At 51.9% G+C, this 25,647-nt stretch overlaps 13 protein-coding genes across 23 annotated transcripts; 8 read left to right on the top strand and 5 right to left on the bottom strand.

The window, feature by feature from the left end:
- Positions 1 to 214: 214 nt before the first annotated feature.
- Positions 215 to 655, bottom strand: KVP18_004042 (uncharacterized protein; the record flags this gene model as incomplete). Its single annotated transcript, XM_067956295.1, has 1 exon — positions 215 to 655. The coding sequence occupies one exon, from the start codon at positions 653 to 655 to the stop codon at positions 215 to 217; it is 441 nt and encodes a 146-aa protein (XP_067810939.1).
- Positions 656 to 681: 26 nt separating this feature from the next.
- On the top strand, positions 682 to 1,359 carry KVP18_004032 (uncharacterized protein; the record flags this gene model as incomplete). The annotated part of the gene is made up of 1 exon (XM_067956272.1): positions 682 to 1,359. One exon carries the CDS (start codon positions 682 to 684, stop codon positions 1,357 to 1,359), a length of 678 nt encoding a protein of 225 aa, XP_067810919.1.
- Positions 1,360 to 1,392: 33 nt separating this feature from the next.
- KVP18_005125 (uncharacterized protein) lies at positions 1,393 to 1,715 on the bottom strand (the record flags this gene model as incomplete). The annotated part of the gene is made up of 2 exons (XM_067949489.1): positions 1,393 to 1,640; positions 1,667 to 1,715. 2 exons carry the CDS (start codon positions 1,713 to 1,715, stop codon positions 1,393 to 1,395), a joined length of 297 nt encoding a protein of 98 aa, XP_067810941.1.
- A 214-nt stretch (positions 1,716 to 1,929) lies between these two features.
- On the top strand, positions 1,930 to 8,697 carry KVP18_004035 (uncharacterized protein; the record flags this gene model as incomplete). Of its 5 annotated transcripts, XM_067956279.1 has the most annotated exons (7): positions 1,930 to 3,674; positions 3,703 to 5,768; positions 5,795 to 5,903; positions 5,930 to 6,365; positions 6,688 to 8,114; positions 8,143 to 8,422; positions 8,449 to 8,697. In XM_067956279.1, the coding sequence occupies 7 exons, from the start codon at positions 1,930 to 1,932 to the stop codon at positions 8,695 to 8,697; spliced, it is 6,312 nt and encodes a 2,103-aa protein (XP_067810926.1). The 5 variants fall into 5 exon arrangements, with proteins under 5 accessions (XP_067810926.1, XP_067810924.1, XP_067810925.1 ...); XM_067956277.1 differs by lacking the exons at positions 3,703 to 5,768; positions 5,795 to 5,903; positions 5,930 to 6,365; ... (1 more) ...; positions 8,143 to 8,422; positions 8,449 to 8,697 and having other exon boundaries at positions 1,930 to 3,678; XM_067956278.1 differs by lacking the exons at positions 1,930 to 3,674; positions 6,688 to 8,114; positions 8,143 to 8,422; positions 8,449 to 8,697 and having other exon boundaries at positions 3,770 to 5,947.
- An 85-nt stretch (positions 8,698 to 8,782) lies between these two features.
- On the top strand, positions 8,783 to 11,644 carry KVP18_004037 (uncharacterized protein; the record flags this gene model as incomplete). Of its 2 annotated transcripts, none has more annotated exons than XM_067956284.1 (1): positions 8,783 to 11,644. In XM_067956284.1, the coding sequence occupies one exon, from the start codon at positions 8,783 to 8,785 to the stop codon at positions 11,642 to 11,644; it is 2,862 nt and encodes a 953-aa protein (XP_067810931.1). The 2 variants fall into 2 exon arrangements, with proteins under 2 accessions (XP_067810931.1, XP_067810932.1); XM_067956285.1 differs by having other exon boundaries at positions 8,810 to 11,644.
- Positions 11,645 to 11,784: 140 nt separating this feature from the next.
- On the top strand, positions 11,785 to 13,320 carry KVP18_004033 (uncharacterized protein; the record flags this gene model as incomplete). Its single annotated transcript, XM_067956273.1, has 1 exon — positions 11,785 to 13,320. One exon carries the CDS (start codon positions 11,785 to 11,787, stop codon positions 13,318 to 13,320), a length of 1,536 nt encoding a protein of 511 aa, XP_067810920.1.
- Positions 13,321 to 14,184: 864 nt separating this feature from the next.
- On the top strand, positions 14,185 to 14,538 carry KVP18_005124 (uncharacterized protein; the record flags this gene model as incomplete). Its single annotated transcript, XM_067949487.1, has 1 exon — positions 14,185 to 14,538. The coding sequence occupies one exon, from the start codon at positions 14,185 to 14,187 to the stop codon at positions 14,536 to 14,538; it is 354 nt and encodes a 117-aa protein (XP_067810940.1).
- A 1,612-nt stretch (positions 14,539 to 16,150) lies between these two features.
- KVP18_004041 (uncharacterized protein) lies at positions 16,151 to 18,559 on the top strand (the record flags this gene model as incomplete). The annotated part of the gene is made up of 1 exon (XM_067956294.1): positions 16,151 to 18,559. The coding sequence occupies one exon, from the start codon at positions 16,151 to 16,153 to the stop codon at positions 18,557 to 18,559; it is 2,409 nt and encodes an 802-aa protein (XP_067810938.1).
- Positions 18,560 to 18,708: 149 nt separating this feature from the next.
- KVP18_004036 (uncharacterized protein) lies at positions 18,709 to 21,326 on the bottom strand (the record flags this gene model as incomplete). Of its 3 annotated transcripts, XM_067956282.1 has the most annotated exons (3): positions 18,709 to 20,375; positions 20,443 to 21,057; positions 21,086 to 21,326. In XM_067956282.1, the coding sequence occupies 3 exons, from the start codon at positions 21,324 to 21,326 to the stop codon at positions 18,709 to 18,711; spliced, it is 2,523 nt and encodes an 840-aa protein (XP_067810929.1). The 3 variants fall into 3 exon arrangements, with proteins under 3 accessions (XP_067810929.1, XP_067810930.1, XP_067810928.1); XM_067956281.1 differs by lacking the exon at positions 18,709 to 20,375 and having other exon boundaries at positions 20,435 to 21,057; XM_067956283.1 differs by lacking the exons at positions 20,443 to 21,057; positions 21,086 to 21,326 and having other exon boundaries at positions 18,709 to 20,412.
- Positions 21,327 to 22,001: 675 nt separating this feature from the next.
- KVP18_004040 (uncharacterized protein) lies at positions 22,002 to 22,346 on the top strand (the record flags this gene model as incomplete). Its single annotated transcript, XM_067956293.1, has 1 exon — positions 22,002 to 22,346. The coding sequence occupies one exon, from the start codon at positions 22,002 to 22,004 to the stop codon at positions 22,344 to 22,346; it is 345 nt and encodes a 114-aa protein (XP_067810937.1).
- A 322-nt stretch (positions 22,347 to 22,668) lies between these two features.
- Positions 22,669 to 24,324, bottom strand: KVP18_004039 (uncharacterized protein; the record flags this gene model as incomplete). Of its 3 annotated transcripts, XM_067956288.1 has the most annotated exons (2): positions 22,669 to 23,923; positions 23,969 to 24,324. In XM_067956288.1, the coding sequence occupies 2 exons, from the start codon at positions 24,322 to 24,324 to the stop codon at positions 22,669 to 22,671; spliced, it is 1,611 nt and encodes a 536-aa protein (XP_067810935.1). The 3 variants fall into 3 exon arrangements, with proteins under 3 accessions (XP_067810935.1, XP_067810934.1, XP_067810936.1); XM_067956287.1 differs by lacking the exon at positions 23,969 to 24,324 and having other exon boundaries at positions 22,669 to 23,946; XM_067956289.1 differs by lacking the exon at positions 22,669 to 23,923 and having other exon boundaries at positions 23,965 to 24,261.
- A 69-nt stretch (positions 24,325 to 24,393) lies between these two features.
- On the top strand, positions 24,394 to 25,380 carry KVP18_004038 (uncharacterized protein; the record flags this gene model as incomplete). The annotated part of the gene is made up of 1 exon (XM_067956286.1): positions 24,394 to 25,380. One exon carries the CDS (start codon positions 24,394 to 24,396, stop codon positions 25,378 to 25,380), a length of 987 nt encoding a protein of 328 aa, XP_067810933.1.
- A 25-nt stretch (positions 25,381 to 25,405) lies between these two features.
- Positions 25,406 to 25,647, bottom strand: KVP18_004034 (uncharacterized protein; the record flags this gene model as incomplete). 2 transcript variants are annotated; one of them, XM_067956274.1, is made up of 1 exon in its annotated part: positions 25,406 to 25,647. In XM_067956274.1, a coding segment is annotated over one exon (242 nt), but the record flags the coding sequence as incomplete, so codon positions are not given. The 2 variants fall into 2 exon arrangements, with proteins under 2 accessions (XP_067810921.1, XP_067810922.1); XM_067956275.1 differs by having other exon boundaries at positions 25,406 to 25,630.

Raw genomic sequence — 25,647 nt, 5'->3', positions numbered from 1 at the left:
CTATCATCTGTGAATCGTCTGGGTCGACGTTTGTATGTGTCGTAGCTGTCGTAGCTGTCGTAGCGGTCATAGGTCTCGTAGTCATATCGAGGCATCCTCAGATCCAATTGCGGTATTTCGCTCAGAATGACTGCTGACCACGGAGACAACCTTCTCCATCTTCTCTATCCGATCTGACACAGCCTTCTCCATCTGTAGATTCGTGACACGTATTTCAGGTTGACAAGCTCTGCAAACTCATTAACCCCGCCTCTCTGGCTGCCAGCTCCTCCTCCAGCGTGATAATTCGGGAATCCATTGCATGCAACGCTTCCGCTATGGCAGTTATTGTGCTTGCCGCCTCTTCCGCCCCTTCCGAGTCGTCAGAGGACAATTCAGTCACTGGACTTCCAAGGGGGGACTCAACCGTCAGGTCGATGACTGTGGCGTACTTGGAAAGGAAATCTACTTTGGTGGACTGCACCACAGTGGGATTTTCTTCTGCAGGCAGCAGGTTAGGCACCCACTTCGTTTGGGCTCCATGAGATCCTGCAGCCTCTGGCTCCAGATCTGTAATCGTGGAAATCGGTCCAACGTGACGAGCATCGTCGATGATCTCCTCGTCGCTTTGGAAGCGAGGACGCGTCCTCGTCCTCTTTGACACTTTCCGAAACATTCGAAATATTCCGGATTCATAGGCCGATGGAGAATCCGGAGCCTGTGATTTGCCGTGTGACCCGTGAAAGGCCTGCCTATGAGCCGTTCGCTGTGCGCAGCTGTAATCGACCCACAGTTGAGGAGGGTCAGGTAGTGTGGCCGTCTGAGGCTGCGTTCGCTGCGTTTTGGGGACTGACATCCACATCAAAGAGTGTGGATGAAACTGAATCCACTGCAGAAGCCGTAGAACCGTTTATCAAGCCTTCGAGGACACTTCTACAAACCTACTTGTGTTTGCGCGATATGAAGCCCAGTTGTACAGGCCCCACCGTGACAACTCAGGAAGTATTCAGCATGATTAGGTCGTTGAGAGATCCTGAACACACGTCCCTTACGCTGGAGCAGCTGTTTGTCGTCAAGGAGTCTCTGGTCGACATACAAGGCCAACACATCACGGTCCGATTCACGCCTACGATCCCACACTGCTCCCAGGCGACGATCATAGGGCTTATGATTCGAGTACAACTGCTTTGGCTTTTGCCCTCCTCCCATGAAGTCAGTGTTATGGTCACCGAGGGAACTCATGCAAACGAGACCTCCATCAACAAACAACTCGGCGACAAGGAAAGGGTGCAAGCAGCTCTGGAGAACCCGAATGTGATTCGAATTGTGCTACAGGGGTTGTCTACTGGTGATCAATTCCAGGAGATGTGGAGGCTGTGATGGTATCAAGATAAGGTTTCCACATATGTGGAATCAAAAGAATCTAACCTTCTTTTTTCTTTCGCGTCGTTTCTTTGGCTTCTTTCGGATGCATTTCATCTCATCCCAATCGATGACGTCCTTCCCAACACGCTTGCACAGCTCCCTCTGAGTGACTTCCATGGTGGATTGGAGCCCATTCAATGAACCTATAATCCTCTGCAACGCCGCCACTGCCAGATCCTCTTCTACTGATGTCAGAAACTGCTCGAACTCTCTAACCTTTAACTCCACTTCGGTGTCTGTGTGGAACCTGAATGCTTCCCACTCTGTGTAAGCGCACAGAGGATGAGCGACGTGTGTATGACGGATTTCATCAAAATGCTACTAGTAATTGTTCTCTTGGGATTCGTGGGGCTCCAAGTCCTGCTGCCTCTAGCCGTCCGCTGCAGAAAACTGGGCCTTGCGTGGGATAAGGGCCCTCAGATTGTCGTCTTGGAACTGCAAAGAGAGCTCTCCGTTCCGATTCACCGCTTATTATCTAGGGGTAAAGGTCCAGTAAGCTGGATGCTCGTGATGTGGTGTTACGTTATGACGGGGCTGTTAAGTGTGCTGCCCCTGCGTTTCAAGGACCCCGTCATGCGTCTGAAGATTCTAGCTCCGGCGTCTACTCTGAGTCGTCCATGCTTGCCGGAAGTGACTGTCACACTCTCCTGCCGCCATGTCAGGCTGCAGGGAGTGCTTAATGGACCATTGTCTTTGGGTGCGGTAGTTCTCGCTGACGAGGTCGTCCTTCTGATACGGCACCCTACATTGGAACCGATTACACTGCGGTTTCCAGGAGCCAGTTCTGGGGTGGCCATGTATCATTTCCTCTTCAGAGGATCGTCAGTCGCCACGACAATAGAGATGGAAGAGCTCCATTTCGACCTGGGTCATGTGGGGGCCCAGGTGTCGTTGATGTGGTTGGTGCAGCTGGGGATCATGTACTACACTGCACTCGCCTGTCTCCCTCGAAAGACGCCAGGATCGGCAAAATCGTCGTTGAATGCCCCGTTGCCCTTCAACATCGGTCTGGGTATCCAGAGCTGGAGGTTGGTTCTGACGGAGTGCACGCACCCCACCTCTCTTGTCATTGAGGGAGGCCCATCTAAGACTCGCTTCGAGATGCATTCGAAGCCGTGGCGCCATCAGGTTTCTATGGACGGCAACCCGCAGGACGCTGGTGAGTGGGACGTTTGCGCGACAGGCGAAGTTGAGAGGGTCGTTATGTGCTCGGAGATTCGTTCAGTGGTGTCGAGCAGTCTTTGGAGCTCGCTGGCGCAACCAGCGAATCGAGAATTCTGTAGCTGTCCGCGCATTCATTTCACCCTTCAATTCGGGTCCGTGTTGAAAGAGCAGATCTTCGTGACCTACACTCATATGGCATTGGACTGTGATCGACTTGACATTCTCATTCGTCCAGACTGTCTGATGTTCTGGATTCTCCTGCTCTGCTCGGCGTACCGCCCAATAAAAGCTGCCAAACTAGAATCCCGCGGACTGGAACTACCTTCTTTGAGCGAACCTCGGAAGACCCCAACATGGTTCCTCAAACCGCCGGCTGAGTGCTGTCGAGTGCCCTGCTCTGAGGACGCAGAAGTCGATTTCAGGCACCAGGTTGACCCGGTTTACGATGTGGTGGTTCAAGCTCGGCAGGTGGTTGTTACGATACCCCTGTTGGCGGCAAAGTCGGATCTGGAGCTTACGAGCTGGACCGATCACAGCGCGCGTTTGGAGTTGGACGTAGTCCTTCGGCAGAACTACGAAGCTACAGTTGTAACGTCAGAGATGGGTCGACTCTACCCTTGGAATGACGGCTGCGAGAGAGTGTTGGCGGCGGAATTTAGCGGGTTGATTGGGATCTTGCCCAGCAACAGCCTCGACTTGGGAATGACCGTCGATAGGGTCACCATGGACGCTAGTCCCCTAGCCGCGATGGCCTCCACCTCAGCCTACAACTCCGCGCTTACAACCATCTTCGCCGATTACTACCAACGCAGTACATGCGCCATTTACGTATCCGAACGACATACAGACCGCGATCGATGCTCGTTTAAGTTCGCTGTGGCCCGCCATCTTACTCTGCGGTTCAGTACGGAGTTCACGCTGGAGATCCAGGACACCGTGATGGAAAAATGGCCACTGTGGTGGGACGACGGGGGGCAGCTACGGTTTATGGCGGCCCAGCTGACCCTATCTATTGCCGGTAACAGCCTGCTGCAGGCCTCCGAATGGGAAGTTGTGTGTAGCACCGACGCGGCAAAGACCGAGAACACACAGGAAGTGCCGTTGATGTGAGCAAGACGAATATATGCGATGCAGCGCTCATGAGGTGCCCATACTAACATGTCTTCGGCAAGTACGGACCCAATGGAAAAGCTTGACGGTGATGGGGGACTCTGAGGAGGTAGCTGCAATGTGGGAGGTCTTGAAGAGCTACTCTGGTTTATCCGCGGCGGTCATTCCTTGGGAACTGTACGTGTTGGATCCTCCACTGGGAGAGGGACCTGCATGGTGCATCTACTCTCTGGGATCCATCAAGGCGGAAAACGATACTGGCGTAGATGTAACGTTGTATCTGGGCATCGTGATAATGGAGTTGGGGGGTTCGCGTATGGAACTGCAGGTGAATCCTGAAGCAACCACTGCCCATCTCGATCTTCGATGTCGGGTGACAGATGAGAGGCTTCGAGACGAGACCTCTTCCTTCGATTCCGCACATTCCTCCTTTGACCTCCGAGATGTCACCGATCCAAGAGAGCTGTTCGTTGAAGCGTCGGATTTTCGCTTCGTCATGGAAGGCCGTTCTGGCATCATCTACTGCGGCTCCCTGTGTGTAGCCCAGGCTGTGCCGTGGTCCACTTGGACCCCACTTCCAGTCCTACGTGACTGTCTTTCTCTTCTGTGTGCACAGGACCAGGAAATGGTCTGGGATACGTTGGATGTGAAGCTGGCCGAGGTATTAGTGGAGCTTAGCCTTGTCGAAAGATACAAAGGCGTCGTACTGGACCTTCATTACCACCAGTCCCTCGACGTTGGGTACGCCCACATCCGGGAGTGCACCCTATCGGCCGAAGCAGCTCCGGTATGCCTCGTAGAAGCACTGGAAGTCACGCAATCCGCAATACAGACATCGGTGACCATCGAGTTCGTAGACCTGGGGTGTGGGGAGCTCTCGACGGCGGAAGGTCTTGTTGCTTCAGGCAGCGAGCTGATATCTGGTCTTGGAGTGGCAGATATGTGCTCAGGTCCCCCAAATCACATGACGCTAGTGCTTACACGGGGGCATTTGCACATTCTGAACACCTTGACTGACCTGTCGTCTTTTGTGGTAGAGGTGTCGTCCAACCCAACGGTATGTAGGATCACCAAGCATTCCGACTGCGTGATTTCCTACAAGTTCGGAGACCTGGAGCCCTATCGCGGGTTTCGTCGGCAGACATCCCCGATTAATAAGTTGGGTGACGTTTCGGACTTCACAACGCTGGCCCTGACGGCCTCGGGTGTCTGTTTCCGAGCGGAGAGAGGCACGAAGTGGAGTTGTGAGTTGGAAATAGAGCAGCTCCGACTGTATCATTCCCCGCTGCACGAGATTGGAATCTTGTACTTGTTGCGGGCTCTGAAGACCAGGCTTCCTTCGAAAACGCCAGCGCAGAAACCGATTGTAGAGCTGACAGTGACGTTGGGTGACTTCCGCGTTAACTGCTTCTATCTGGAATGTTACCCCTCATCTGGTGATGTCGACGTGATCAGCCTGCTGGAGCACTACGCTCCAGTAGTCCAGTGCTTCCCTGAGGAGTCCCCATCAGTGAACCGCCTGGAATCCCGCTCATGGCAGCGGGAACTGGTATCTGGGTTCCAGGTTCCCCGAGAAGGTCGACAGGATCGTCGAGGGTTGCAGCTGGGGTTAGGACTCCACATGGTGGTTCTGGGGGTCAGCGTGAGGCCGGGATCTCTCGTTTGCACCGTCACTGTAGGCCGAATAGCCTGTTTCTCCGATCCTATTCAGTTGGGTGGCCTGCGTCTTTACGTTGTTGCCGACCCGAAGGACGAGATTATGTGGACAAACGAAGAGACGACTCTAACACTGGAGCTCACAAAGACCGAGTCCAGCTTCACCCTGCTTGCGGACGGAGGTGTCGCGGCGCTTAACATGGCGGTGAACCCAGTGACCTGCCAGGACCTACTTTCCCTGGTGCAGGTTTGTGGCGCTGATGCCTCTATTAGGATGGTGCGCTTCGAGAATTGTCTACTGCCAGAACCAGCCACCACATCGTCCGTTTTCAAAACGATGCGAGTAGAGGTTCGGGTGAAGTCATACTCCGTCTGTCTTCTTGAAGGTGTGACGAATGCCTACTTCGCGAGAGCGCTGTCGGATGGACTTGCAAGTGGGGAGCAGGGCGCTCATAAGCAGTTTCATGGACCTATAAGTTCGACAGTACAGCCAGCCGCGAGATCGCAGTCGACGTGGGCACCATGCAACTTGAATCACTGCCGTCTCCCCTTTCTGATGCTGCCGATCAGTGGGTGGCTTAGCCTGTCTATACAGGCATTTCATGCGGACTGAATTCCCGTTGCAGGAGGGAATGGAAGGGATGACGGACAAAGCACATTGGTTGCATTTGCGAGCTCGGATTCGAACCCTACTCCGTGGTAGCAGTGGGAACTCCTTGGATCTGCCCATCAAAGTGAAATCCCCTTGCATCTATCTGGTGGAGTGCCAAGTGCAAGTGAATGGAGTGCTGCACTTCAACTTCTCGTCACAGTTCTTGAAAGATATGAAGGCATTTCTGCAGATGTCAGAGGACGACGAGGCGGACTGCCAATCACACGGTCCTGTCACGGAAACGTCTGACCGAGAGAGCCAGACAAAACCAACCCCTCCGGCAACAGTGATCTATTGCCAACGGGTAAGGATGACTGCGGTTCCAGTGAGAGCCACCTACAATGGCAGGTCCATCAAGTGGCACGACAATCAGTTCACGGTGAGCCCATTTATCTTGGAACGAAGACTACTTCCTCGCTGGCAGTCTCTACTGTTGAAGTACTCCTGGCACTTGACACGTCAAGCTACAGCATCTCTTCTCTCTGCAAAGGTGGCCTTCCTTTGGCCGCACGCCGCCAAACCTCAAGAAAACACGCGGACAGACCAGCACCCTATCGACCAAGTCCTTTCTAAGCGCAAAAAGGGTATGCTAGCCCGTAGATAGATGTGTTCGTAACTCGTCGTAGCTTTTCCAGCATTTCCGGTGCATGCGTAGTTCGATTTTCTGGACGCTTGCATCATCAAACGTCGTCTACATCCAGTCCGTGTGGCCCGACTGTATGCTGGCTGAAGCGCTCACTCCGACCCACATCACTGTTCATGGTGCAACGGCTGGGGATATGGAACGGACTTTCTCTCTGAGGGCCTTTGAGGCTTCTCAATCCGGAAAAGCAGTGGAAGCGACATTCATGTACGAAAACGACTTTGGAGGAGCTGTGTTCAATATGACTATGCCTCGTCTTACTGCGGGATGGTATTCGTTGTCTACAGATGGCGCTGAAGTATCGAGGCCAGTCTACTTCTATCCGCCTCCGACAGTAGACCTAACAGCGATTGCCCGTGAAGGCCTAGAGGCTGCGGATCTCAGAACCACCGGAGGAGATGAGTTATGCTTGCTGGGCTCAGGCGTATTTGTCACTCGGCATTCAAAGATTTTCTTCACACAAGGGTCCGACTCTGCTGATAGAGTCGGGGTCAAGGCCAGCTTTCTTGGTCGTCAGGGGAGGTTGGCTGTGTGTGCTACCACTCCTGAGATTGAGAATTCAGGCTTCGTGTCAGTGTCGTGGAGCCCTGATGATGGCACGCGCCTGTTTGGTGAGCTTCAGCTATCGGTGGTTGCACCAGATAAGATGCTAGAGCATATGGTGGCTGATATTATGGGTGTCCCTGATGACAAAACCCAGATTGCACCGGATGTTGCACCGGATGTAGCTCAGCATCACGAAGTCGACGATTCAGGGCCTAATGACCGTATGATGCATCTGGGTTTAGAGAAGGACAAGGTCCCTCTGATGTATCGAGACGAGGACCGGAATGAGTATGTCCTTAGCCGCCCTCACGAAGCGTCAAAGGTACTTTTCCACGAGCAGCTGCTGTTTGAGGTGTTCCTTATGCTCGCGGCCTGCCTGACTGCGTGCGCAGTATGCCATCTTCTGGAGATACCCGACTTTTGTCTGGTGATGTTGCTGGGATCTCTTGTGGGCCCTGACGGCCTGGGACTGATCCAAAATCCAACCCTGATCCACACCCTTGGACGCCTCGGCAGCCCATTCGTCTTGATGAGCAATGGCTTCTACATCGGTTCCATTCTAAGGTCTCTCGGCACGTTTCCCTGGGGACTTGCTTCTCGGTGTTGCCTTCCAATGGTTGGCTTCGTATTTGCGGCTATATGCTACTCGCTTTCCTTCCACGGCTCCTTCAGCGAGGCCATCATCCTGTCTTTGATGCTATGTACTACGCCGAGTTCCGTGATAATTGACAAGTCACAGGAGTTGGAGCATATTTCCAGCGTGCCGTTCTGGATGACCCTCTTGGTGCAGGATATCACAGTTGGGCTCGTATTTTCAATGTGGCCTGTGGTGTTCGAGGGGGGATCGCATACACGCCCTTCCAACTTCATGGGTCTGCTGATAGGCGTTGGATGGCTCGTGGTGCGGTGGTTAGGATTCAGCTGGGAGCGAGTCCGGTGGTGAGTAGTCGATGATGTTCACATTCAGGGCATCACACCCAACGATACCGTTAGCGGTGGCTTGTGCCGTACACTTGGGGGGGTTCCTTGATCGAGAGTTTTGTTGCTACTTTCTGGGTGCTATTTACGGCATGTACTCGATCGGAAGCTGGCCTTTGGTTGAGGCTATCAGTTTGATTCCTACATCAGTTATGTACTTTTCAATGGGTATGACATTGGATTGGCAGTTCCTTCGGTTATTTGGATTCCCTATTGCGAGTATAACTTTGGGGTTTACCCTTCTGAAGCTTTCAGTTTATTGGTTCACAGTGAGGAAGGTATGCTGAATATACAGATGCGTATCTTGAAGTTTTCCATTCCCAGACGACGCTTCTTGGGGTTGGGATTTGCAGGGGAACCAGTGTTTGTTCTACTTTTATACGCGAGATCCAGTAGAGTGCTATCCAAAAAGGTCTACCAGCTGGGACTGGCGACTTCGCTTCTGTCGGTTCTCCTTGCCGCTGGATTTTCAAGGATGAGTCTCAGAATTGAGTCCAAATCGGTGAAAGTCGTCGAGTTGAAAGCAGTGGATGTCAAGACCTGATTTGAAATCTACAAAGAAACCGAGTAATCGCAGTGCGTAAGTCAGTATAGACATCTCATGCATTGTGGGGTGCAATTTGAGAGAAATGCTGACATTTATAGCATTCACACGTATGTCTCCCTGGCCAGTGCATGAGGATGGGGACTACTCGTCTTACAAGCCTCTCTTAGACAGCAAAGTTAACACTTGGTGCTCTGCTGCATCTAAGGGTTCCCGCTCGTTCATGTACAACGATAGTGGCTTCTACTCCATGCACGCTGACCAGGGCTTGTACGCGACTCAGGACCGAGGCACAGTTGACAAGCTCGTGAAGGTGCTTGACGGCTCAGGATCTGTCGGCGAGTACCTTAGAGCGCACTGGGGTCTGGTAGCTTTGCTTGTACTTATGGTTTTGGTCAGCCTGATGTCATGCGTTCACTGCTGCTTTGCGTCGAATCCACGAGAACCCAACAAGCTCTACGCCAAGATGGGCTGCTGCAAACCTAGCAAGCGTCAAGCCGTTTCGGCGTTTACCAAAAGGCAGAGCTGGAGCTGGGGATTGTTCACATTGCTATTACTGGTACCAGCGGTACTTGGTTTGAGCATTGCCAGCGTTGTTTATGCGTCCAACGCTATGGCAGGTCAAGTTGCTGCAACCTGCGACACCTGGTTAACCCTCAATGGGCAATTTTTTGGAACTGATGGACTCCTCAACAATGAATCCACTGATGTCGTCCTCGATTGGAAGGGTACTCAAACTCAATTTACCGAACTTCAGCATCTGGGAGGAGAACTGAAGCCAGGTGAAGATAACCCTCTGAAGCAGTTAATTGAAGGGGAATTTAAAAAGATGGAGGTTGGGCTCATCGATTCAAGCATCCACTACAACGACCTCCTCCAGAATGAAAGGGTAATTGTGGCTGAGGTGACTTCGCTTACTGCGGATACCTCCACTGCCATCACTCCCAAGTATCCGATTCAATTCTCGATGAGCACACTAGCTGACTCCAAGATTAACGAGTATGCTTGGATCCTCTCGGACACGACTTCATCCGGAATCGACCTCATGACAAAGAATATAGCGTCTCTTCTGGGCCCGTCATCGAAGCTCCTTGCCCTCGGATACGAAGTTGCGACGACAGGGTTAGGAGCGATTTCCGATGTTGGAGCTAGCATTGCACACATCACTGGCACGTTGGACGCGGGGCTAGGAGCGGGCAACGGAGTGATCTTCTCACTTTTAGCCCTTGGCCTCGTGGGTCAAGGACTGCTTCTAGTAGTGGGAGTGCTTGCAGTTTGGCTAGTTGTCGTCATGTTGAAGATCAGGAAGAACAAGCTCACTGCCGGTGATGCCGTAACTCGAAGAGCTTTCAAGCTCTCTAAGGCGCTGACGTTCGTAAGCCTCGCTGCACTTGCTGTGTTGGCTCTCACAGGTTCGATCAGCTTAATAATTGCTCGAGTAGGGTCTGACGCCTGCACGATCATCGAGGATGACATCATCCGTGACGGGCGTGTTGAGCTACTGGGAGAGGACATGCTTCTCTCTGGCGCAACCGATATGCGAGGGGTCCTAGACACCTGTCTTGTCTCTACTGGCGACGGAGATGTAGCAGCCACCTTGGGGCTTAGAAGAAAAGTGGAGGACGTTGGAGTTACTATTGAGAAGACGAAGGTACTGCTAGAACAGCAGGTTAAGGATGTGCTGGACCTCGAATCGAAACGGTTGATGGCACAGATGATCCAAGTTCTTTTCAACGACCTCTCAAAGGCCACGATGGCTCTCAACAACGGAGGACCTGTAGCTGAGCAGATGACAAGCACTACCCTGCCAGATTATGAGTACGTCTTCCCTGCTATATTCGACCAGCCTCTTCAGCTGTTTTGCGGAGTTATGGGCATGGGCAGAAGCACTGTCAACATGGGGACTTTGTGTCTCTCTGGTATTACGTTCACAGCCAGGTCGGAGGATAAGATGGTGGAGTTCCTGAATGGGTTTTCGCCTAGCAGGCCGATATGTACGAAGCATTTGAGCGGTTTAGGCTTTCAGTGTCCGATCACTCGCCGTCTGCAAGTCACTGAAGATACCACGTCATCTAGTGAAGAGCCCACTACACCTACTGAAGATACTGCGACCACTGAAGATACTGCGACCACTGAAGATACTGCGACCACTGACACCACCCTTCTGATGCTCGATGAGACGTCAGATCGGGCTGACATCGAAGCCATCGAGATATATGACTGCACCCAGGTCGGAGAGGCGAGTTGCGACGCTGTAACCAAGGCGAAATGGATTGAAACGGCGAGCAAGTTGATTGACCTGCAGAAGTTCATGTTCCGCGAGATCGCATTCGACGCTACTTCCGTAGTGAAGCCGCTCGCGTGCCCCACCTCTGGCCCTTGCACCTTTAACGACGTGCATCGATTCCTGGCTCCAAGATGGCAGTCGATGGGGGAGGATCTCAACGAGAACTACGTGTTGACCAAGTCCCAGATTGATTGGTTCCTCAACGATCTCACCATCAAAATGATGGATGATCTCATGGTGGAGTCCCGCGCTTCCCTTGAGCATTTCAATTGCCAGTATCTGGGAACCGCGCTTTCGGATACCACTGCTAAGGGTCTTTGCCACTCTGTGTTGCCGTCCATGAACCAGTACGCTGTTCTTGTGCTCTGTTCGGTTCCTGTGGCACTGGTCGCTGCAGTACTCTTTTGGAGGGTGTACCACTACTGGTTTGATTCCTTGACGTTTGAGTCTTTTCAGGATGCGTCGATGTCGTTGCAGATGATTGCCGCCCAGAACCAAGCCTACTCCCCGCGATATACTGAGTCATCCTCCGAGTACACTTCATCTGATGTCTCTTTCGCCTCTACGAGCGAATTCGCATCAGATGTCTCTTTCACCTCTTCGTCAGTCACCAATGCTGTTTACTCTCCTCAGTATTCCGAAACATCAAGCTCCAGCTGATTCGGGTTCTCCAGCTCTTCTGCGTTCGAGAAACTCTACGAAGTTTGAAGGCAAGTGAAGCCTTTTCACTTTTTGCGACATGTATGCGACCTGAACTTTTAAGTTTGCTTTAGATATTGTGTCACCGCCCTGAATTCACAATGGGCATCATCAACCTCCACAAATATCTGAGGCCTTACCTTCGTGAGGTCTCACTCACCATCTTCGCAGGTGAGACCGTTGGAATTGATGCAATGTGCTGGCTCCACAGAGGCGTCAGTGCTTGCGCGGTTGAACTCTACAAACAACAACATACGACAAAGTACGTGGATTTCTTCATGAAGATGGTGAGAGGCGTTCAACGTGCAGGTGCCACACCGTTGGTGGTCTTCGACGGAGCGAGTCTACCAGCAAAAAAAGAGGAAGAACTCGATCGCAAGGTCAAGCGAGAGGAGGCTCACCGAGACGTAGGAAGGCTTGTTGCAAGTGGGAAAGACCTGTATGACAAGACGACTTACTCCAAGCTGGTCCAGTGCGTTCGCATCACGTCTGAAATGCGCGCCCAGGTGACTGATGCCCTAAACGCCCGGCATATCGCCTGGATGGTGGCGCCTTATGAGGCTGACGCTCAGTTGGCATTCATGGTGAGGCAAGGGCAACTGAGTGCTGCCATATCCGAAGACTCCGATCTCATTGCTTATGGTTGCCCACGATCCCTGTTCAAGGTGAACGCCCTAGGATACGGGGTGGAGTTCTCGACGGCACAGTGGCCAACTGCACCCGAAGGCGTCCCTCGTGATTTGGCTTTCCTAAGCACCTTCACACCAGAAATGATAACCGATGCCTGCGTGCTCTGTGGATGCGACTACACGACCACAAGACTGAAGGGAGTAGGGCCATCCCACGCGTTTAAACTCATACACCGCTACCGAGACCTCGCTGCTGTCCTCCGCAATCTGCCTCGAGATGACAAGTGGAGAATGAAGCTACCAGCTGACTACGACGCTGTCTGTGCTTCGTACTTTAGAGCGAAGCTTGTCTATCAAGCTCATTGGGTGGTGGATGGCGAGTTGTTAGTGCGCAATCGGGAAGAAATCGACGGCGGGGATGCTGTCGTTGGGTCTCCTGCAAGGTGGCGTTCTGGCAGCTTTCTTAAGGACGTCGTAGCTGGCGTCATCGATCCTCGAACGCTGATCAACACAGGCGTGAATCCCTCTCGTCTTAACCACGCGGTCAGTGAGGACAAGAGACCCAACACTCAACGGCAGTTCGGGAAGAAGCGTGACTCTCCACAACCATCCATAGTTTTGTCCACTCCGACGCCAACAGAAGACAGATGGGGCTGCAATGACGACTTCCGACCCTCTGAGGCTGTTGCTAGCGAGACACACAGCGTAGAGCTGGACCTCGCAGTAGCTGCATACGCCTCTGTAATCTTTGACAGATTGCAGGCTGCACTGTCACCTGAACCCTCTTCAGAGACGTACCAACGACTATTTGAGGACCGTGAAGCTCTCAAATCCGCCATCGAAGCTGTCAACAACAAACCAATACCAAAGGCCGAACCACTGAATCCACAGCCAAAAAAACGGCCGTTTGCCTTCGGTAACGTGGTCTCTCACGCGAAAAGGCGCAAAGATGAACCCAAAGAGAACCGACAAACCACGCTAACGGATTTATTCAAAGCGCGAGATTAAATTTAAACAATGTTTACGGATTAATAAACAATATCAGCTTCCGGATTATCGTCAAATCACTAACACGTCACATTAAGATGCGGCAATCCTCAGCCAGATTTCAAGTAAGAAAGCCTGCATAAATTCACAAGATGGAATACAGCGTATGATAAATATTGACGTCTTTGAGTGTCGTTGCCATGAGACTCTATTCTATATTCAGTCGGCGTCGTTTCCTTTTCATGGTCAGAATTGAAAATGATGTTGGATCGTTCATACTCTGTCTTTTGGCATTCTCAACCGTACACACTTATCCTGCAAAGGGTTTCTGGAAGTCCTTGCCGTTGGGTTTCAATTAATACCACCACAGGGAGTGGATAGTAGCCAGAGAGTGCATTGTTGTCAAGGTCGTTGAGGATCAGTCGCGAGCTGCCTATCGTGATTCCTGCCTGCTTTCTCGCTTGTTGCGTCTGGAAGTCATTGGCCCGAAACTGACCCAATCAAGTTTGACTGAACTTGTCAGCCTAAACGCGTTGAATCGCGAACTAGGTCCGAGAGACGGACCTTCATACTGCTTGGGCGCTAGCATGGAATGTGTGACAACTGCATTATTGAGGAGGGAATCTCGGATAACATCCTTATTGAGGAGGGAATTGTCGACATCCTTATTGAGGAGGGAATCTCTGATAACATCCTTATTGAGGAGGGAATCGACAACATTCTTATTGAGGAGGGAATCTCAGACAATAACATCCTTATTGAGGAGGGAATTGTCGACATCCTTATTGAGGAGGGAGAATCTCTGATAACATCCTTATTGAGGAGGGAATTGTCGACATCCTTATTGAGGAGGGAATCTCTGATAACATCCTTATTGAAAAGGGAATGGTCAATATCATTATTGAGGAGGGAATCTCTGATAACATCCTTATTGAGGAGGGAATTGACAACATCATTATTGAGGAGGGAATCTCAGACAATAACATTATTGAGGAGGGAATTTCCTCCAATAACATTATTGAGGAGGGAATTCCCAACATGCTTATTGAGGAGGGAATCTCACATAACATCCTTATTGAGGAGGGAATCTCCAACATCGTTATTGAGGAGGGAATCTCAGACAATAACATTATTGAGGAGGGAATATCCAACATCTTTATTGAGGAGGGAATCTCGGACAATTTCTGTGGCAACATCCTTATTGAGGAGGGAATCTCGACAATGAGTCTAGCGTGCTAAAAATCGCGAGTGGGGATGGAAATACAGCTCCTATCCCCTAGATATGATGCACCATCTCCACTTCATCGGGCTCACTACCAGAGCCTAGCCATTGTTCTGCGGAGCCTCCATGATTGATTATCTGACGCATGATTGAATATCCAACCACCCGTACACCGGAAAGCCGTGTACGGAATGCTGTCGGGCTCCATCCTTACTTGCCAATAGCCTGCACGAAGGTCGAGCGCTACGAAGTAGCGGGACTGCCGAACCTCGCGGATGAGGATCCGGGGTAAGGGGTCAGGGACGGTGACGTCGTTAACATTGCGGAAGTCTATGCAGACCCTCCAGCCCCCATCTTTCTTTTTAACCATCCGCGGGTTGTGGTGGGCCCGAGTCTGACTTGGGATTTCGGCGTTTCGTGCATAGATGTCTCGACCAACGATCTCATAGAATAGAGGGGTAGGGGATGCACCACCTCTGTTCCACGGCTGCCGCCTTCCTTTGTTGGGAAGCCTATCACCTAGCTCAGTATGTCGTCCACCACGTTAAGTGGCGACGTAAGAAGCCGGATCCGTCAAAGCGACGTACTCCCAGTGGCACGAACGAAACAACCGCAGAACCCGAGGTTTGGGAATGGGAGTACATCATTCGGCCACGTAGTACGTAGCTCCATAACGATCTCGGTAAATGTGACCAGTATGGTCAATCCACCATAGTCGTGTTCGATTGACCACACAGTCCACTTTCCTATTGCACGATCCATCGAAACAGGATACGTCACAGCATAAGGCTATTGGGTCTATGAATTCCCATCCCTCCAAGACGCGAACCACTGCAGTGCCTTCAAAGCGAAGGCCATAGGGGCAGCCTTCCCGCATCACTGCAGCACTTTCAAAGTGAAGGCCATAGGGGCAGCCTTCCCGCATCACTTTCAAAGTGAAGGCCATAGGGGCAGCCTTCCCGCATCACTGCAGTGCCTTCATAGTGAATGCCCTAGGGGCAGCCTTCCCGCATCACTGCAGTGACTTCATCTCAGTGCGGAGCTTTCTCACGTTCTTGAGGTAGGTGTCACCGCATCCTATCGCTTGAGTAAGGTCCAAACTAAACCTTCCCAGGTCATAAAAAATTCTTCTGGGGGTAGTTGTCCATGAAGAACTTGCCAGGGGGTAGTTATCCATGAAGAACTTCCCAGGGGGTAGTTGTTTACAGCCAGTGGGGATGGTCTATGAGGAACTTGTCCATGTATGAGACTCCTTGCTAGGGGATCAACTAGACTCCATCGCGTTTTCTCGTTATGGCTGTGGCCATAAAGAACTTCCCAGGGGGTAGTCATCTATAGCCCGACAGCTCCCGCCTGGCCAAACCTGAGTGGGAATTGAACCCTACATGCAGAGGTCAGTTATCAGACGCATTAGGTTATGGGCTGTTAATATAACACATTCATTCACATACTCGTGGGATGAGTCGATATTTTAGACTGTAGTGGGATCATCACTCGAAACACTTTCAGATGCCCATTAGTGTCCGTTGGTGAGTTCCATTTATGGCATGCGCAGACCACACCTGTCAGCGCTTGGACTCTCCCCACCTCTCCCCACACTAGACGCTGAATGAGGAATAATCGCCAGTAATGACCACCCTTCGACTGTTTGGCCTTCTTCACATCCGCATTAAGAAATGCAAGCATCTCCGCTACCATCATGAGGAGAACCAAGGTGGTATGCTGTACAACGCCTTCCAGATGGCCTCATGCTACTTCTGCGCATGTGGTTACGCTGACGCTTGCTGTGGTAAGGCTGATCCTTTCGTGAAGGTCTCCGTGGAGCAGGGTGGGAAATCCTGGTGCATCGCGCAGACGCGAACGGTGGCTAATAATCACCACCCCGAGTTCAAAGAGGATCATCCCGCCTTGATTGACATCACAGTTGACTCGGATAAGCCTGCCACCAACATCGTTTTCGAGGTCCTAGACGATGATTTTGCTTCGGGCGCGATCTTCGACATTATCGGTCGGTGCAAGATCCCGTTGGCAAAACTTCTGGCCAACGATGGTTCCATCGACGGTGTCGCGCTGAAACTCGCTCACGGCAAGGCTCGGCATCGCGTGGGAGAGCTGCAAGTCGGGTTGAACTTCACGTCCATGCACCCATCCAACACGAACGACAACCCTGAGGTCCCGCTGACCTACTTCCCATCAGTTGTAGGCAACGACATTCGCCTCTACCAGGACGCTGACGTGCGTCCCGGCAGCCTTGACACGGTCATGACCCCCAGTGGTCCTTACCAGAGCCACCGGTGTTGGATGGACTTGTACGAGTCGATCAACCAGGCACAGCACTTCATTTTTATCGTGGGGTGGTCGGTGGACACTGACATCAATCTGGTCCGGGTTGGAAAGCAGGAAACCGTCGGCGAGATGCTCGTCCGCAAGGCTGAGGAAGGCTGCACGGTGCAGTTGATGCTGTGGGACGACGGCACTTCCGGAGGCTTTATGGGGATTGATGGGGTCATGGGTACCAAAGATGAGCACACTATGAACTACTTCCGAGATACGAGAGTTGAGTGCCGTCTTTCGCACAGACCCTACATCAACGCCTCCGAGGGATTAGATTGTGCTGCAGTGTCATTCCTCTTCACGCACCATCAGAAGGTAGTTTGCTTGGACGCCCCTACCCACACCTCTAAACGTACATTGATGGCCTACTTCGGTGGAATTGACATTACTGGGGGCCGATATGACTGGGCTGACCACCAACTCTTCGGCACCCTTGGAAACGAGCATGCTCACGACTTCTACAACGGATGTCTGCCTGACGCTACTGTTGAAACCGGGCCCCGCGAACCATGGCATGATATCCACGGGCGTGTCGTTGGACCTGCTGCCTGGGACTTGCTGCAGAACTACGTAGAGAGAGCCAAGCAGCAGCAACCTGATCTGCGACCCAGACGCGTCATCGCTGCCCTAGATGGGGTGCTGGTTGAGAAGGAGAACTGCCGAGCTGGCGATTGGAGTTGCCAAGTCTTCCGGTCTATCGATGCGGCGAGTGCGAAGATGACGAACAAGCCCTACATGAACATGTTCCGAACGCCTGAATTGGCTGTCGATCGCAGCATCCAAGCGGCCTACCTCTACCAGATCGAACGCGCGAAGAGCCACATCTACTTGGAGAACCAGTACTTTATCGGGTCGGCTCAGTACTGGGTGGAAGAGTCCTTGAGGGGTACGCTCTGTTTCAATCTGATCCCCGACGCCATCTGCCGCAAAATAGAGTCGAAGATTGAGAAGTCTGAGCCATTCACTGCTTACTGTCTCCTCCCTCTATTCCCAGAAGGCGTTCCGGAGTCGGCTGCCACACAGGAGATTCTGCACTTCCAGTTCCAAACTGTAAGGATGATGTATACACGCATCGCAAAGGCCATCAAGGGTCAGGGGCTCAATGCGCATCCATTCGACTACCTGATGTTCTTCTTCGTTGGGAATCGCGACGCGAGCAATGCGCCTCCACCGACCACTATCTCCCTGAAACTTTCAGACGCTATTCGTAATCGTCGTCACCAGATCTACGTCCATTCCAAGATGATAATCGTCGACGATGAATACGTCCTCATTGGGTCGGCGAACATCAATGAACGGTCTATGAACGGTCATCGAGACTCGGAGATTGCGTGTGGCATGTGGGAACCGAATCATCGTGCCGTCGAGAATGGACCCCACACAGCATTGCCTCACGGAGAGGTTTCCTTCTTCCGTCGCTCCCTCTGGACGGAACATTGCGGCAGGAACTACCCTGAATTCGCTGATCCCAACTCCTACCACTGCGTACGGAAAGTTAGGGAGATCGCGGAGAAGAACCTGTCTGCCTTCATATCCAACCACAACCAAGCTCTTCCTCATGGACACCTATGTCTCTACCCCTATCACGTCGATTCGGCCACTGGGGAGACCACCCACCACCCCAAGTGTGAGTTCATCCCCGACACGGAAGCGTTGATGTGTGGTCAGATGTCCGCTGCACTGATCAATCTGCTTACGACATGATGAGAAGTTTGTACATAGTATGCGCTAGAATGAGAAACTTAAAACGAGAAACTTAAACTACTGATCGGTTGCGATGTCGAATAATGATCCCTTCAGAAACCAATGGATCTTCTTCACTTCCACGCTAGGAACACGCAACTAATGAATTTTCACTTCCACCCGTTTAAAAAGAAAATCTTTTTCATCTGCAATCGTATCCTGCTCATCACTCGTGACACGCTCAGTACAGGACCCCGAGTGTCAAGTTGAGCCCACGGTATAATTGTCCAGAAGAAAACTACGAGTGGGTTGCTTTCTGGGTGTATGTGGGCCAACAGCGCCTGCCACTTCATTTTCAGTGAAGCTCCGGGTTCAAGGAGGCAGTCCGGTAACACCCAAGACCGCCGAAACTCTGAGATACGAATTCCTTTAGACAGGGATGTCAACAAGGAGGCGTGCGGTGGAGTCCGGTCTGACAGGTTACGATAGAGCTGTCGGCGGCAGGGAAGTGCCTCAAGCATCAGGTTGACATGGTGCAAGCGGAGCGTCTGGTTTGGCAGCCCTTCAAGGAAGCACTCAATCAAGATGGTCTCCTCAGGGCGGCTTGGGATGTACATCCACCAAGCATTTGTCGCTGTAACTCCCTTTGATTGGCATAGGGCTTCATATCCCGCGGGAAAAAGCAACGCGAACCGCACCAGCAGTAGCTCTGCCAACGTTAAATTCCTTGTGTGAAACGCAGTGCCGCAAAAGGGACTCGATCCCGAATCGCCACAAAAGGACTGCACAGCTTCACAGTCTGAAACATCGAGAAATCTCGAGATGAAGGATTCTGGGTGGGCCTCAGCCAGCACGGCCATTGCAAGGGCCCAACAGGGGTGGTATATGTCAAGTCGCGAAGGAGTCGCGGCCAGTCCGAAGTTGTCATTGAGAGCCAAGAAATGCAGAACCTCGCCAGAGGACACCGCAAGCTTCGCGAGATGAGTCAGCATATGGAGAGGATCCTGATCCTCAGAGTAAGAGGTCATGTAAAGTAACTTCGCCACAAAGAACGCTGAGGAGGTTGCCCCTTGAGCTGTTAGCAGGTGTAAGTACGGCAGCAAGGTCTTATAGAAGACAGCGTTCCCCATGTGACCTATTGGCACAGCCACCCTCACCTGTTCCGAGGTCTCACCCAGCTCGCACAAACACGCTACGCTTCGTGGGGTAGGAGTGATGTGTCGTCCTACAGCAAGTTGCAGGGCGTATGCAGCGGACAGCACTGCGTTGGCATAATTCTCAGCCTGCTCCTCCATGGAGTACAGGGACTGCAAAGCCAGATGCACATCCAACCATAAAGGTGCCAGAGGGAGCACCTGGGCCTCGATAACTTGCGGATTGGTTTCTAGCAGCCGGGTTTGGAAGAGGTTGGCGATCCGCCTCTCAGGTTCGCTGGGTGAGAGGGACAAGGAGGTGATAGGCCCCTGTCTCGTGGAGGACACCGTAGTAAAGGTGGAACCCAGCTTAGGAAACCTTTTAAGGCAAGCAGGCTTTGATAGCAACCAGGGTCTCGCTCTCGCTGTTTGTTCTCTGGCGGTGAAGAAGTTGGCTGGTAAATGGAGTCTTCGTCTAAACTCTACCTCTGGATTTAGGGTGTGTGGATGAAAGCAAAAAACTCGTGGCGTGGCCTTCACCGGCTCAATAGCGAGCTCGTCGAGGTCGAGATCTGATGACTCGGACTCGGACTCAGGCACACCAGCTGGAGTGTCGACGTAATTATAGTAGCACCTTCGGGCATCATCAGAGGAATAGGAAGACTCCTGATCTAATGTATGGAAACCTCGCAACACCGGTGAATCTGAATCATCACTGAAGTCGTCACGACGATGTTCCATTTCGCAAATTGCAACAAATCCTTCACTCACAAAAGGTGCTCTGTTCTCGACAGTCTGACACAGGCCTCAGCAACGGCAACTCGTCGGTTTCATCGTCTGAGGTCTCTGAGATGTCAGAAAGTTCAGTCACATCCGCTGCCCGCTGCAAGGGAGACTCGGATATAGCGTCTGGTGGTGGAGGGGGGGGTGTTACGATGAAGGGACTGTACGATACGGACGGCAAAGGAGGCGGCGGTAGAACAGGAGGCAGGTTGATAACTGGATGAATCGGAAATGGCGGCCTGGCAGGAGGGGGATAGACAAATGGCATCGGAGATGGATGAGCTGGGAGGGAGACGTCCCAGCAGGGAGGAGGGTGACGCCGACGATCATTGCTAGATTGGCTGTCGTCAGAAATTTCCCCCTCTTCGATCTCGTCTGGGATCGATTCCTTCAACCCCAGTCGCCTCCGTTTATACTTGTCATGTTCCTGAGGCTTTCGTCGACGTTTGCGTCCGTCGTCGAGAAGGTAGTCAAGGGGAGCTTTCGGCGGCGTCAGCACAGTCAGACCTGGCTCCGACGGTGTCAGCACGGAGAAAAGGTCGTCCATCATCTCGGGCTCTATGGTCCCCACGAGCCGAGCGGCGACGTCGGTGGCCAACCTAACTGGATCAATACCCCAACAGGCACCTACCATTGCGGTACCCATACTGAGATGCCAACACATGCACAAGCCCACTTACGGCCTCGACGATGGACCGGTACCTATCATCATCCCGGTACGAGAACGAAAAGAAGGGACTCTCACTCGGGGGTTTGGGAATTGGCGGGGGGAGGACCAGACCTTCTTTCCACGAAGCCTTCTGTAGGCAGCTAAGAATCTTGGAAGCATACTTCAGAGTTTCCTCAGGAGAGCCGTATTCTGCTTCGAACATGTGCAGCTAAATAAGACACCTGTTTCACTCTCACTCGGCTATTACTTGGTACATGATGCACCGTAACATGTCCATCGTGATGGTCGTACACAACCCCTGGTGGAGCATCCAATATGTCGGGCAAACTAGAATCTGAAGAGTCGTCATTCTCCACTTCCCCTGGCTCAAGCCTGTCCACGTCTGCTGGCTGGGCGCCCGGATCTGAGGAGGTTTCAACATCGACAGAGTCGTAGTTTGAAACCTCTCCAGGTTCAAGCATGCGAAGTTTCGACTTGGCAGCGGCTCTATGTGGCCGTTCAGTGGTCATCTGCTGCCCACACCCTTTAAAATTCAGATATTTTGCCTGCGAATGAACGGCAACTGTTTGATGGATGAATGTCCCACGGCGTATGTTTCATGATTTGAGTTGTGTTTGAATTTGGCATTTCAATGGAGAGTCGTCAGTGGACCTCTCTCGCAGTTCTGACGGCGTCGTTGGTCGTCATGGCCATCATTTCAAACGACCTCGACACCTCCAAGCTTCTGAACACAAACTACCTCTTCACGCCGCAAAATTCAATCCCTATAGGAACCCCTCCCAACCGAATCACTGTCCTATTCTGCCAGAACTGACAATTCAATGGCGCCTACCGAAAGCTGGCGAGTTTGCTGACGCAAGCTCTGCCCGGCATTCAGATGGTGCCAATGGAGTTCAAGCCTGCGCCTTTCTGGATAATTTTCTCTTCGCTGTTTAGGTATGTGCAGCTCTCAATGATGGGGTGTTTAGCTGTGGGGCCTGAGGCTGTCTTTCAGTGGTTCGAGGTCAGACGTCCGACTCCTCAGATCGTAATTGACGCGCAGGCTAACCGCTGGGCTATTCTTCTTGGAACTCTGTTCTTAGGGAATGTGGCATTAAGTATGGTGTACAATGCGAAGGCAGCGTTTGAGGTGTATGCGGGACCAACCCTACTACACTCCACTCTGCAGGTGAAGATGCTCCCGGATGTAAGCGATCTTCTGAGGCAGCTACGACCGTTGTAGATGCAAGCGATCTTTGGAAATCGTGGATGCCGATTATCTCTAAAAACGTTGAAGGAGATGATCGAAATGCGATGTAATGGAGGTCGAGTTCGTGAAGCTACGTAAACCTTGCTGGCATGCTGTCGTGGAAGACGATTTTCTCTGAAGCATTGAAGGAGATGATTGGAATGCGGTTGTATGTTGACAATGGAACACGTCTGCTTAAAGAAACTAGTGTAACAGGTCTGAAGCATTGAAGGTGATGCGATTGTATGTTAAACACCTAAAGAAACTAGTACCGAATACTCGCACTTGACACGAGAGACCTCCGCTTGACACCAGGCTACTCGACTGCAGCGGCAGCCTCAGTTAGTCCCTTCGACTTCGCCATCTTCTTATAAGTCTTCTCCATGGCTCGCCAGTAGTCAAGGCTTTTCTTGTCAGAGTAGTCCACGACCTGCTTTTCCTTGCAGCCTTTGAAGTGGTTCCATAGCGCTCGAAGCTGATTGTCGGTCTTGATGGAGTGCAAAGACATGAGCATTTGACAGGGAATGTCTACGAAGATCTTTGACCCATATTCCTTCTGGACATAGGTCGTTAAAGGAAATCCGTTGAGAATGGAACTTGGCTCGCCTCCAACCAAGTTGACCAGGTGACCCACGAAGGCATCTTCGTTCTTGGGCATAAGAAATGGATACACTTTAAGATCCGCCAATCGCTTACATAGGTCCATGGAGAGGACGTAGAAGGGACCTCCACAATAGGTGACGAAGGTTTTGTACGGATACTGCTCGAGAGATTCGTAATTCTTGTGAGCCGGATCCCTGATGGTAGGCATGTTGAAATATTTAGAGCCTAGGTACCAATTGGAGGTCTTCTTCGCAGAAATCAGCTTCTCCAGACGAGGAATGAGCACTGAGTAATTGGTAATGTTGTCAATGTCATGCTTAGCCAGGAACCGCTGATCCGGACAAAGATCCGCTCCCTCCGTTAACATGAACAGCGTCTTGGCTGGCAGATTATTATAACGGTCTGGGAAGTCGCCTATGACGCTGTCTCCGTACAGCCGCTTTTCCTTCTTGAGTATGAGGCTCGCGGCCTCTTGGCGTTCCTTCTCGAGGTCATTCTCGCTGGAGGTATGATTTATGTCAGGCATGTAATAAGGCATGCCGTACACAAAATAGAATGGGACCTCAGGGAACTGGGACCACATCATCTCGCGTGCAAGCATGCGCTTGGCAACATCACCTGGCACACCGTAAAAGAACACGACTAGCGTGTGCGACGTCTCATACTCCTTGTCAGAGTACCACTCAAACTCCTTCAGAGACTCTGGCATTTTGCGTATTGGGGACTGGCAAATGTCAGGATCACCTTCCAGCTTCTTAGCACGCGGCAGAGCTTGGTTGGCGAAGGGAACGCTGGCTGGATCGTCCTTCAACACGTCCACTAACTCAGGGCGGCGCATTTTCAAGTCCGATTTTCGTCTGTTGATGCGCCATGAGATGTCGCCAGCCATCTTCTTCAGCTTTTCCTCGTCTGTCAACAAGCCCTCCACAGGCAATAAAGCTTCCTCCGTTGCCACTTCAGCCCAACAACTGAAAGAAGGTAATCGTAACATCTGAAGAACGATAACACATCACAACGTGGCCTCTTGCACAGCGTCCTGTACGGCTGAAGTGATTGAATTTGGGACTGAGCCCAGAAGGATGTCAGTGCCAGATCGGATCACCATATCGATGCCTGCTTCGTGGTCTTCAAGAATTCGCTGCTTCTGGTTGGCGTAATCATCAGCGTTGGCAAGCATCTCACTGTCTATTATTCGTTTGAGGCCGTCCATTTGCTTTAAGATGTCATCAGTGTCCTCCTGTGGCGCGTGCATGCGGAACTTGAAGATGGCATCACCCATCATAAGCTTCTGCATGCCACCCAGCATATTATCCGGTGAACCAGGTAGGAGTGCGAAGCATGGCACCACTAGACACACTACAGTACGCATACACTCTCACCAGAATAACGCCAACGCGAGCCTTCTCATCACCGGAATTTGTCTTAATTCACTCAAAGGATGATCGCCACTGGTGACTTCTATGTTTGCCTCTGCGGTAAGTTCCTATTGTCAGACGAGATGGCAACTCACATGCCCGACTGCAGTGTAAGCTATCTGAGAGGTGACGTGCTTGAGCCCACGTTTGACGGTTCCCGGTACACTCAGAACGAAACCAGATGTGAATGCTGTTTGTTCCGGGGATCGAAGGAAGACCTGGCCCGGCATTATTTGGAAGGACACTATTACTGCCACCACTGTCAACTTTCCTACTGGTCTCGGCTGGACTTCATCCTGCGGCACCCTCCCCATTTTAATGCCTGCCTTGCAGACTTCCGAAGGCACTCTAAGAAGCTTGGAATCTCCTCTGAGTATGATGAGTGGCTCGGCGACGAAAGAAAGGTGGCGGTGGCCATAGCAGATTTGCGGGAGCGGCTGCCAATAGCCAAGGTTGCTGCGAAAAAACAGATCTCCATTGACGATATTTTTCGAAGCTCTAAGGTGTCTATGAACGCCCATGACTGCGAGTCCCAAATAGGTGAACCCGCTCCTAAACCGCCTACGTCTCAACCTAAATTCCCCTCTCGCAAGCTTCGCGCGGGGAAGATGGCGGTCATCGATCATCGCAAGATTGAACGTGAGCTAGGTGTCCAGGCTGACGCCGCAGGTGATGGGCACACGCACAGGATTCATGATTTGCTACGATGGAAGTCCGAACCAGGTACCTTGCCTGTGGTGGACAGCGATACATCTGCAGAGCCCACGCTGGCTGTGAATACCAGCTCCCTTTCCCAAGGAATTAAGAGTCTGATTGGAATGGACGTTGGAGTTGATAGTACGGAACTCCGATGTATCGTGTGCGATGTGAAGTTTGCATCATTTCAAGAGCAGAAGATCCACCTGCAATCTCATACCCATGCTCTAATGATGCGTAGTGGAGGAGCCGAATCCTCAAGACGGCGAAGACCCCGAAACTCAAGGTTCAAACCCCAAGAAACTCTCAACTGACATAATTGTTCTGTTCTGTAATCAATCACTTCTTCTTGCCTGCAGCAGCCTGTTTCTTCACAACAGACTTGATGATTCCGACAGCCACAGTCTGCTTCATATCACGGACAGCGAATCGACCCAGAGGGGGGAAGTCCTGGAGCGGCTCCACGCACAGAGGCTTGGTGGGCTCAAGGACAACCAGACAGGCATCGCCGGACTTGACGACCTTGGGGTTCTCCTCGAGAACCTTACCGGTTCGCTTGTCCATCTTGGCCTGTATGTTGG

The sequence above is a fragment of a genome, assembly GCF_019968955.1.
Source record: "MAG: Porospora cf. gigantea A chromosome Unknown PgA_NODE_257_length_25647_cov_329.253, whole genome shotgun sequence".
In the NCBI taxonomy this organism is placed as follows: Eukaryota; Apicomplexa; class Conoidasida; order Eugregarinorida; family Porosporidae; genus Porospora; species Porospora cf. gigantea A.
Note: the sequence above shows the minus strand (reverse complement) of the source record. Positions and strands in the feature narration are given on the sequence as shown.